Genomic DNA, 13,078 nt, shown 5'->3' with positions numbered 1-13,078 from the left:
CGGCACTCTCTACCAAAGAGATACAGAAAGGTCATGTTATATAAAAATGGAATGGAAGTACTCATATGGGAAATAAAAACAGAATTGCCATGATCCTTTCTGTACTAGTATTTGTTTTGTATAAAACATAAATTTGTCTTTTGCATTGACCAAAACGGCCATGTTTGAAAGTTAGGTCAACTCAGCCATGAACTTCACCTGAGAGATTCTCATGTGATAACTAATTATTTAGATGCTATTTTATAGTGATTAGAACATTTAAATGGGATACTGTAAATATACATATTTTAGCAGTAATTTTATTTTAGCGCATTTCACGCTGGAAGCCTTGCGCTAAATTATGATTGCGCTAATTACTTTTTGTACGTTTTATTTCTATAGAAAGTTCTGTGGATGCGCTAATTCATCATTGCGCTAACTGGCTAAAATCTGCAAATGAGCTAAAATTTGATTGCGCTAAAATAAGTACGTTTACAGTAATTGATGCATAAACTGTAAGTACACATGTATTTGTCTACAAGATTTAGCTATAAATAGAGATATAAACACATCTTTCTTTCCGCACTGATTTGACGGCGGAACATGCATCAAAGAAAGAGTGCTTGGGAAATATTAAAGGTCACAGTCAGCACAAAAACCAGGAAATAAATCAGCTGACCAGCGGTCTCTGATGTTAAAGGAGTACCCCTAGGGTATAACAGATTACACAAGCTAACCTTCTGAACCGGAATTTACTTACGGAAGTACTTTTTGAGTGAAGTCACTAATAGTTTAATGTTAAATATAGTATATTCTCTCATCCCTACCGGTATCATACTGGTCTGTCCAGGTAAATACACCCATGCTTGCTGTGTGTGTATTACCTCGCTTCCGGTGTAGGATAGCCACGCACGCACAATGATACAAAAGTAGGTCGCCGGTACTTTAAATCTCTCCGTGATTTAAACATTTCAACAATACATTGAATTAAGATAATGATGTAATCAGATAATAATTTTTTTTATTTATGATATAAATTATGTCAAAAAAAACACGTTCTTTTATTGTTTTTTATTAATAAAACATGGAACTATATTTTCACGCGAAAGGACACACTAGCTTGGCCGACATCAAGTGATTTGGCTTCGCTTGCAATGACAGGGCTGCTGAAACATCGTTAGACTGTGGAAATGAATGGTTTCCTTCCTTTTTAGAACAGCAAACACTGTTTGCATATATGGGGTATGGTAAATCGATTGGCGCTGTTCTTTTTTATTATATGCAGTAGAAAAAAAAGTTTGGATTGAGAAAAAAAGGCGTCTATCTGAAAAAGCTATCGACAGATAGTGCCTATTTTTGCATATTTTAGGTTGGGGAATGAGAGAAAAATACTCAATCATATGTGGTTCATGTAGGATAGGGATATTTCACCCTCTGGGTCACAAAATGTGGTAAAACTCTCGGCGGAGCCTCGGGTTTTACCACATTTTGTGACCCCTCGGGTGGAATATCCCTATCCTACATGACCACATATGATAGAGTCTTATAGTATTGTTAGTATAGTATATTCCCAGTACAGGAACACAACATGTTCCTCTACACCGGACTCAATATTTTTTAAACAATTCATATCATTTAAAGTTCATTTTCCGGTGATGTTATGGTTGCTCTATGGTTATATACAATATCATGATTACTCCAGAATTTATCCAATCTATTTTTAGATATATTAATATTTGGAGCTGATAAAATGTCTTCTGATAAGCTGTTCCACATTTTTACAGTTCTTATTGTGAAACTGTTTCCTCTCCAGTTTGTCGTGTGCTGTTTGAGGAAAATCATCTTGACTGATGCGAACCAAAATGGCTGACAGATGGCCATTTTGAATTTTGACATGTTGAAGTTTATTACTGCTATTACTGCTATAGTTCTTCAGGGATCTTTATCAAATTTCACATGTCGGTTCCCCTCGGTCCCCATTTGTGTATGTTTTATTTTGAGACTGATTGGAACATAAGATGCTCCCTCTTCCCCATTGTCAACTATAGTTGACAGGCTTAGCTGACATTATTCAAGTTTTGATTCGTTGGCCTCAGCACCAGATTAATGTTAAGGTTCTTAATGTAAACAATATGGCGGCTCGCTACATTTTTATTTTAAAATTTGATATCACGTCTAGTGTTCAATTCAACATCTAGATCTAATTAAGCTAAATATGCCTCAATAATGTAGGATCACGATAACACTTCTGTAAAGGTCTCTCTGGGATCTCTTGTTGGAACAATTATCATGTCCAAGACCAGAATACTTTAGACATCAAACAAATTAGGGTCAGATGGACATGTTTGTGATGAAATTAACGTAAAAGGATTGAAAATCCAACTGTTGTCATGTTGGCGTGACTTACATGACTAGTTTTACTGTCATAACTGAGTTTGGTTTCCTTGTTATTGACTTCAACAAAAGCCTAGTTATTAATTAGTGATTAATTAAGCAGGAAGTTATTGTATATTGCAGTCGCAGACAGCTGCCCCCTACACCACCAGTAGAGGATGCTCAACAGGATAAACATCTTATTCCCCAACCCGTGCCAAAGAACGTATGTACAGAGGCCAGTGATGGAACAGGTATGTAGCCTCCCAAAACATCCAGTCAATATTTCCCTCTCCCTCCCAAAACATCCAATCAATATTTCCCTCTCCCTCCCAAAACATCCAATCAATATTTCCCTCTCCCTCCCAACACCACCCAATCAATATTTCCCTCCCTCTTCCAAAACATCCAATCAATATTTCCCTCCCTCTCCCAAAACCACCCAATCAATATTTCCCTCCCTCCAAAAACCACCCAATCAATATTTCCCTCTCCATCCCAAAACACCCAATCAATATTTCCCTCTCCCTCCCAAAACATCCAATCAATATTTCCCTCTCCCTCCCAAAACATCCAATCAATATTTCCCTCCCTCTCCCAAAACCACCCAATCAATATTTCCCTCCCTCCCAAAACATCCAATCAGTATTTCCCTCCCTCTTCCAAAACATCCAATCAATATTTCCCTCCCTCTCCCAAAACCACCCAATCAATATTTCCCTACCTCCCAAAACATCCAATCAGTATTTCCCTCTCCCTTTCAAACCATCCAATCAATATTTCCCTCTCCCTCCCAAAACATCCAATCAGTATTTCCCTCTCTCTCCCAAAACATCCAATCAGTATTTCCCTCTCCCTCCCAAAACACCCAATCAGTATTTCCCTCTCCCTCCCAAAACATCCAATCAGTATTTCCCTCTCCCTCCCAAAACACCCAATCAGTATTTCCCTCTCCCTCCCAAAACACCCAATCAGTATTTCCCTCTCCCTCCCAAAACATCCAATCAGTATTTCCCTCTCCCTCCCAAAACATCCAATCAATATTTCCCTCTCCCTCCCAAAACATCCAATCAATATTTCCCTCTCCATCCCAAAACACCCAATCAATATTTCCCTCTCCCTCCCAAAACATCCAATCAATATTTCCCTCTCCCTCCCAACACCACCCAATCAATATTTCCCTCTCCATCCCAAAACATCCAATCAATATTTCCCTCCCTCTCCCTTAAACACGCCATCAATCAATATTCTATATTACCATTCTCCCTCACATTCTATATTACCATCCTCCCTCACATTCTATATTACCATCCTCCCTCACATTCTATATTACCATCCTCCCTCACATTCTATCTCACCATCCTCCCTCACATTCTATATTACCATCCTCCCTCACATTCTATATCACCATCCTCCCTCACATTCTATATTACCATCCTCCCTCACATTCTATATTACCATCCTCCCCCACATTCTATATCACCATCCTCCCTCACATTCTATATTACCATCCTCCCTCACATTCTATATCACCATCCTCCCTCACATTCTATATCACCATCCTCCCTCACATTCTATATCACCATCCTCCCTCACATTCTATATCACCATCCTCCCTCACATTATATATTACCATCCTCACATTCTGTATTACCATCCTCCCTCACATTCTATATCACCATCCTCCCTCACATTCTATATCACCATCCTCCCTCACATTCTATATTACCATCCTCCCTCACATTCTATATCACCATCCTCCCTCACATTCTATATTACCATCCTCCCTCACATTCTATATCACCATCCTCCCTCACATTCTATATCACCATCCTCCCTCACATTCTATATCACCATCCTCCCTCACATTCTATATCACCATCCTCCCTCACATTATATATTACCATCCTCACATTCTGTATTACCATCCTCCCTCACATTCTATATCACCATCCTCCCTCACATTATATTACCATCCTCCCTCACATTATATTACCATCCTTCCTCACATTCTATATTACCATCCTTCCTCACATTCTATATTACCATCCTCCCTCACATTATATTACCATCCTCCCTCACATTATATTACCATCCTCCCTCACATTCTATATTACCATCCTCCCTCACATTCTATATTACCATCCTCCCTCACATTCTATATTACCATCCTCCCTCACATTCTATATTACCATCCTCCCTCACATTCTATATTACCATCCTCCCTCACATTCTATATTACCATCCTCCCTCACATTCTATATCACCATCCTCCCTCACATTCTATATTACCACCCTCCCTCACATTCTATATCACCATCCTCCCTCACATTCTATATTACCATCCTCCCTCACATTCTATATTACCATCCTCCCTCACATTCTATATTACCATCCTCCCTCGCATTCTATATTACCATCCTCCCTCACATTCTATATTACCATCCTCCCTCACATTCTATATTACCATCCTCCCTCACATTCTATATCACCATCCTCCCTCACATTCTATATCACCATCCTCCCTCACATTCTATATCACCATCCTCCCTCACATTCTATATTACCATCCTCCCTCACATTCTATTACCATCCTCTCTCACATTCTATATTACCATCCTCCCTCACTTCTATATTACATCCTCCCTACATTCTATATCATCCTCCCTCACATTCTAGCAGCCATCCGCCCTCACAAATCTGGATCACCTCCGCACCTCACATCTATAATTACCTCCTCCCTCAATTATATTACCACCTCCTCAATTATATATCCCATCCCCCTTCCATTCTATATCACCATCCTCCCTACATTATTTACCATCCTCCCACATCTAATACCCCCTCCCTCCATTCTATGAGCACCATCCTCCCGTCACATTTATATCCCACTCCCTCACATTCTATATCACCATCCTCCCTCACATTATATTACCATCCTCCCTCACATTCTATATTACCACCCTCCCTCACATTATATATTACCATCCTCCCTCACATTATGTCACCATCCTCCCTCACATCATATATTACCATCCTCCCTCACATTCTATATCACCCCCTCCCTCACATTATTATCACCATCCTCCCCTACATTTATATCACACCATCCTCCCACATTCTTTTACCGATCCTCCCTCACGATATGATCACCACCTGCCATACATTCTATACACCATCTTCCCTCACATGCTATATTACCATCCTCCCTCACATGCTATGTAAACCCTCCTCAATTCTATATACATCCCTCCCCACATTCTATTTACCTCCTCCCTCACATTCTATTTCCATCCCCCTCACATTCTATATTACCATCTCCCGATTCTATAAATCCTCCCTCACATTTTTCCATCCTCCTCACTCTATATTACCACCCTCCCCAATTATATATACCACCTCCTCACATTATGTACCTCCTCCTCACATCAATATGACCATCCTCCCTCACATTCTATAATCCCTCCTCCCTCAACATTTAATTACCATCCTCCCTCACATCATTACAATCTCCCTCCATTCTATATTCCATCCTCCTCAAAAATTCTATATTACCACCTCCCTCAGGACTGATTCACCATCCTCCCTCAACATTTATCACATCCTCCGAATTCGGATATTACCATCCTCCTTTACATTAGATATACCCCTCCCTCACATTATTTACCATCCTCCTTCACATTCTATAAACACCATCGCTCCCCCACATGATATACATCCTCCCGCACATCTATATTACCACCCTCCTTCACACATATCACCATCCTCCCTCCATTCTGATATCACCACCCCCACATTCTAACAAGCCGCAGGCACATAATACCATCCTCCCGCACACTTTATATTACCACCCCCTCACTTTATATTCATCCGTCCTCAATTATGTCCCATCCTCCCTCACATGCAATAGACCATCCTCCCTCACATTCTATATCACAATCCTCCCTCACATTATATAACAACCCATCTCCCTCAACATCTATATCACACCTCCCTCACATTCTAGATTCCATCCTCCCTCACTCACATTCCTATATTACCATCCTCCCTCACATTCTATATCACCATCCTCCCTCACATTCTATATTACCATCCTCCCTCACATTCTATATCACCATCCTCCCTCACATTCTATATCACCATCCTCCCTCACATTCTATATCACCATCCTCACATTCTATATTAGTATGTTACGTGACCTTCCCACATCACTCGATATCCTACTCTTTATTAACAGAATTTCACTGTTGAGAGCATGAACTGATAATTGGATAGGAGGATGTACCTCTTGAATGTACTCTGCTGCTTTTCTATTTATTATCAGTGTTTTCCTTCCGCTCTCTCTTCCTGTAGGTATTTCTTATGCTGAGCTTCGCTACGATGTTCCAACAAATGCTATTCCAGTGAGCGAGAACTATGGTGGACATTTTCCTCCCTCTTCCTTCCCTCCTGACTCCATTTCAGCTTTTGAATTACACCACACAGCAAACTCTCCACACAGTAGCTCAGACACCACGCAAAACCACAATGAGTTGTCTGGCCACAAAGGAGGTATGATATCACTAGTTTATGTGTAGCACATAGACTATATATATTTTAGATTATGTGTATCACTTAACACTTACGTGTACTTTTCACCAGTTTATGTGTAGCACATAGACTATATATATTTTAGATTATGTGTATCACTTAACACTTACGTGTACTTTTCACCAGTTTATGTGTAGCACATAGACTATATATATTTTAGATTATGTGTATCACTTAACACTTACGTGTACTTTTCACCAGTTTATGTGTAGCACATAGACTATATATATTTTAGATTATGTGTATCACTTAACACTTACGTGTACTTTTCACCAGTTTATGTGTAGCACATAGACTATATATATTCTAGATTATGTGTATCACTTAACACTTACATGTACTTTTCGTATATGATGGGAACTGCATCACAATGCATATATTGTATCTCTTATCTACATGCTATTTTATATTTTGTGTGTCAATATTATGCTTTCTTGCCCTCCAGACCAAACTCTGCATTTCTACTGGTGCTGATTTCTACTCACCACAATCAAATATAGCACACCATTTGTTAAAGATAACCATTCATATCTTACAGCCTGCGTTATGTGCACCATTTATAACTATAACTACACATAATAGTTTTTATACACGTTGACCCGTATTTATTCACCTTTATCATCCCTTCACGATGAATATAAAACATCTGTCCTCTCTCTTCTCGCTCCATTAATGTTTTTATTTTCGTGAAAAATTTATATACTTAATCAGGACTTTCATCTCTTGTTCAAGCATAGTTGGATTGATACGGAGATCATTTGTGTATTTAGATGAATCAATGTTTGCATTACTATTAAAAGCACTAGTAAGGCCCCATCTTGAATATGCTGAGAGTGTCTGGAACCCTTTCAGAATTAACGATATTGATCTGATTGAAAATGTGCAGAGGAGGGCAACTAAACTCATCCCAGGACTTAAAACGCTATTGTATTCGGAACGTTTGGAAAGATTAAATCTTCCAACACTTTCACATTGGAGAACTAGAGGAGATGTCATCAATGTTTTTAAAATAATGAACAATATATATGATAGTCGAGTAACGAAAAACTTTTTCCAAATGGACAATAACAACAGAACTAGAGGTCACTCCCAGAAAATTTTCAAAAAACGATGTCGACGGGATGCAAGGAAATACTTCTTTAGCTATCGAATTGTTGATCTCTGGAACAGTCTTCCCCAACATGTTATAAATGCAGAAACTGTTTATCAGTTTGAAATCCTGTTGGACAATTATTGGAAAAATAACCGATTTATATATAAAGAACAATAATCTCCAAATGCTACATGTACATTGCACCGGACTGATATTATTTAGTTATTATTTCTTTATAATTTACTGGATATGGATATAGAGGGTTTCAGCCTGCGTCCATAATGTTTCCTAATAAATCCTAATAAATTCAAGTTTGCATTCAACCACTGTGGTTAAGATGAGGTCACAGGGTTACTATAAATAGATTTACAATGTCTTTGCTTATTAATGATTCAATTCTCCTGAAACTCCATGAACTTACAACTACCATCTCTTGCACATCTAAACAATTCAATCACCTTAGTACTTCATTAGTGATCCAATACACCATATATATATATATCATTGTTGCCAACCTCTGATAATAAAAAATTGGGTCACAGGCTTTTAAAAACGGTGCAACAAACAGATGTGGTGCCAATAACGTAATTTAGGTGATTACAACAGTCCGTGTGTAATGTTATAGATTCAGGCAAACATTTGTACCAGTACATTGTACATTTGTCCTGTATATAAAGATTACCTTCAACAAGTTCTGTAAATCCAGATCATCAAGGGTCTTGAATCTAAAATGTGTGTTATGTGAAAACCAGACAGGTCAATTAGGTTATTATTTGCTCTGGGTGATCTAAAAATAACCCAGGTCAAACCGGGAAATTTGGCGAGTTTTTAACACTGCTATATATACCTAACAGTATTCAGTAGATAAATACAATGTTATATAAGATGAAGCTCTATATTCTAAATGAGCTTAGAAATTCACATAGATTGAATTGATCTTCCAACAAATTATTCATGAGCTGCATATCAGTTGACTGGGAATTCAGACGACAAGATGGGCCCGTTTGTTTACACTTGTAATTAACTGATTTGGGTCCTCTGTCGTTAAAAATTAACAAAAGAATCAGAACTAATGAGCTGTTTCACCTTCAACATATTGGTCTGGTTGCTTGAACTATAACCCTTGCTTGGCTTACCTCTTTTCATGGTCTTGTATTTACAGGAACTATTTTTTCCCTAACAGGTTCCGGAGCTAACGCCCCATTGAGACGTGTCCCAACAGATTATGACTTGCCACCGTTACCTGCACCTAGGAAACCACCAGAAAACAACCGGTAAGAGAAAAAACATGTCCCTTAAAAAAATCTGATTATCTCCCTTTTCTGGAGAAGCACTGGATCAGCCATTATCAAATTTAATAGTAAGTTATCCCGGCCCCTGGTTGTGCAAGGTCAATTTTGGTACTGGTCAGACCTGAAGATATCACATGTTCCTAATAGCCCCCAATTGTGTATGTTCCATATGGAGACTGATTGGAATGTATAATATAATATGGCCAACAGGGCCCAGTTGTTCAAAAGGTGATTAGGCTAATCACATTTTAACAACATTTTACAAATCCTGATATTATAATTTCTGGTAGAACTTGTTTGACAAAACATTATGAAATTCTGTAATTCTTAATTATCTTCCAACTGGCACAATTAAAAGATGATATACTCACAGGTTTCGCAACAAATAAGAAATAAAATTTTCACTCATCAAGTGATTAAGCTAATCACCTTTTGAACAACTGGGCCCATGTGGCCACTTTGAATTTTGTGAGAGTTTGTTATTTGCTATTTCTCAAAACAAGATACCTTAAAATTCCACAAAAAATATCTAGTTTCTACCAAAATAAGTCTCTGCTAATTGATACCAGGAATGCTGATCATGATGATATTGTGATTGAAATGACATGCTTACTGGCAGCCAGGCCTTTGGTCTAAATGGTCGTTATTGTGAATTTATATTAAGCCAACGTTTAAATGTAGGTAACATTTCAATAGGTAATCTGTCATGTTAGAAACTCAGTTGATAACAGGGCCAGTGTTGTTTTCACTTTTTCTGTCTGAGATGTTCCAATGTCTGTTTACTGTCTTTACTCTCAAGTAGAGGTCTTCACACAGGGGGTATCATTTACCTGTACCTCACCAAATCCCCACCACAGGGCCAAATCCAACTTTCAAATATGACTGAGGATCGGGGTCAGAAACACTGTAAATGACATCCCCTGTGTTCTTTTATCACTGAGGATCAGGGTGAAAAACACTGTAAATGACATCCCCTGTGTTCTTTTATCATATCTTTACAATATCAGATTGATATATTTAAAAGTTAAGATGTTTAATTCTGTTTCATTAATTAAAAAGAAAAAGTCATTTAAAAACCTTTGATCTAATCGTGACCCTTAGTCAACTGGATCCTTTATTAATTCTAACCAACTTTGCTCCATAGTGTCAAAAACAAAATTTGACCTTGACTTTGGAACCTATTGACCTTGCGGGGAGGGGGAGGGGGGGGGGGTCACTATAACGTCTGTCGAGGTACGCTGGTCTGTCGAGGTGCGCTGCAAAAGCTTGAATGACCCACGTACCTAGTACACCTGTAGAACTCACCTGTATCACAGGTAAAGCACGCGCATCTCGCGCTACGTTACCCAATACACTCAATGCCCCATAGTCACCCCACGGGTGCCCCTCACTGTAAACACAGTGCAAACATAACATTGATAAATTCAATTATTAGATATATGTTACACAACAGTTTGTCAGATACAAAAGTGTTTTTCATTGTTTTATGACACCTTTAAGGGTCTGTGGGTAAGCTTCCTGAGAAGTAAACAAAATAGCTCGGATTGAAGTTTTCCTTGTATGTTAGTGAAATTCTTTTGCATTAAAGGTGTATTTTGTGTAATGTTTGCAGGAAGCTAGACAGTGGTGCTACTATCCGTGGTGATATACCACTTCCTGTGCGGAATCGTGATAAGGCCAACGAATTCTCAGACAGTATGAATGAAAACAGTGTTGACGAGGTGCGTGTGGATTTTCTCATCTCTAAAGGCTATGACAGACTGCAAGTTGTGGATGCTCTACGTGTTGCCAGAAATAACATTCAGATGGCAGAGGAGATCCTGAAAACGTTTGTGAGAAATGTCAGCACAGAGATGTAGGACGTATTAAGGAATTCTAATAGTGATTACAATTTTACACATAGCATACTAGTGAATATATTTTGAGGAAATTGAATATTAATTTAATTCCTCATTTTAGTGAATTTTTTAAAAATATCTATACTCTTCCACTATGTGGTAATGGACAACTTACCTTTAATTGGCTGTTTCTATTGAAACTCCAGAGCATTGCGAAAATCAGGGTGTCCTATAAGATGGCTGACATTTTTATTCATTCAATAGGATGATACTGAGACAAAGATAATATTTTGTAATAAAATGATATGCCTTAATTTTCTCGTGAGAAGTATGTCTTAGTTTGAATTCTGATACCGTACCAGAAATGTGTCTGTGGCTGTTAAGATGACTCAGATCTGTACACCTCAATGAAAGCAATGAAAATGTACATACTGAATTCGACACTTTGCCAACATCAAAATTCATAGAAATTTCTGTCATACTACAATAAAGTGACATTTCACTTCATGATCAGTAGCCTAGATTATTAATTACAATAGCTTACATTGTTACAAAGTTGTGAAATTTATACTTTTCATAAATGTGTAATAAGCTCACTTATTCGATGAAATTTCAGAAAATAAGAAATTATCACTTCTATTTAATTATAAGTCTGCTTTCCTAAAAGGAAAATTGATGTAACAGTAAGCTGTGCACCACTATAATTACAGGACTCAGGCTATATTGGTCACCCCTAAACTGTATAATTAATGAATCACACTATTTTTCTTCCCTAAACCTGTAATTAAAAGACTCCGCCTATTGGTCACCCCTAAAACTATATAATTAATAGTTCAGCCTATTGTTTAACCATAAACTATATGATTAATGGTTCATGCTATTGGTCACCCCTTAAACTATATAATTGATAATTCAACCTAAAACTATATAATTGATAATTCAACCTATTGTTTAGTCCTAAAACTATGATTAAAACACTTGGACTGTATAGTTCACCCCTAAAACTATCTAATTAATGATTCAGCCAATAGAAGCTTGGGTGGTTCCATTACGAGATATTGGGGAGGTGGTTATCAAGTACAACAGTTTCCTGTTAGAGTTCATTACCAAGTAATGTTTATATTTCACAAAGCTCACATAACAATTTCATTTATGCTCATTCACCCTGCTGTTTGATCACTGTGGAAATCCTGGTTTTATTGTTCTAATCTACCAGTAAATCTGGTGGGAAAAGCCCTAAATTGTACACAGCTTTTACTCTGTTTTATTTTGTACTGTAAATGTACAAATTAAGTTAATTATAATTGATGATGTATATTTAAATATAATGCTGAATGAGAGATTTGATTTTACCCTTTGTCACTTGTCTACTGGAACTTCCTAAATGAGTTTCTGCATTTTGAACTTGTCATGAAAATTAACAATCATTGATCAGGGAGCTGGACTTCCAGCAGAGGAATTTAATAATCAAGAAAATATTCCACGTCCATGTTCATTATCGGTAGTTATATCACATGGACTTAATTTACACTACTGTTTACGTGTTGTCAAAGGTGTTCTTGTAACAAAGAGAAGTACTTTCATATTCTTGGTCTGGACAGAGAGATTCTAAATTACTGTGTGATAATTTTTTATGTTTTGTTATATGTAAATATATGTAATAAATGTGAGATTTGGAGATAATTATCTGGAGGTTTCCACTGGTAAACCTATGACTGCCATGCATTAGACTGGTTAGTAACGGGTTGTAGCTGTAAACGTGTGGTTTAAAGAGGCTTGCCCGCAGAGAGATCAGAAAAATTGGCTAATAGAAAAAGATTTTTTAAAACATGACAGATTGTCGGAATTGTTGAGTTTTTCATTTTATTTTCCTTATAAAACGCTGAAAAGTGATATTAAAACCTCATTTTTTA

At 37.6% G+C, this 13,078-nt stretch overlaps 1 protein-coding gene across 4 annotated transcripts in view; it reads left to right on the top strand.

The window, feature by feature from the left end:
• LOC117340223 (E3 ubiquitin-protein ligase CBL-B-like) overlaps nucleotides 1–11,675 on the top strand; it is a 51,462-nt gene extending 39,787 nt beyond the window's left edge. The window contains exons 9-12 of one of the 4 annotated variants that reach the window (XM_033901975.1): nucleotides 2,497–2,606; nucleotides 6,706–6,903; nucleotides 9,219–9,309; nucleotides 10,940–11,675. In XM_033901975.1, coding sequence (XP_033757866.1) covers nucleotides 2,497–2,606; nucleotides 6,706–6,903; nucleotides 9,219–9,309; nucleotides 10,940–11,186 — 646 coding nt within the window. In that variant the 3' untranslated portion in view covers nucleotides 11,187–11,675. Of the gene's footprint in view, nucleotides 1–2,496; nucleotides 2,607–6,705; nucleotides 6,904–9,197; nucleotides 9,310–10,939 lie in introns of all 4 variants that reach the window. The other 3 variants (XM_033901974.1, XM_033901977.1, XM_033901976.1) reach the window with 3 other exon arrangements.
• Nucleotides 11,676–13,078: the final 1,403 nt, after the last annotated feature.

This window comes from Pecten maximus, chromosome 13 (genome assembly GCF_902652985.1).
Source record: "Pecten maximus chromosome 13, xPecMax1.1, whole genome shotgun sequence".
Taxonomy (NCBI): domain Eukaryota; kingdom Metazoa; phylum Mollusca; class Bivalvia; order Pectinida; family Pectinidae; genus Pecten; species Pecten maximus.
This window is presented reverse-complemented; position numbering and strand designations above follow the sequence as displayed.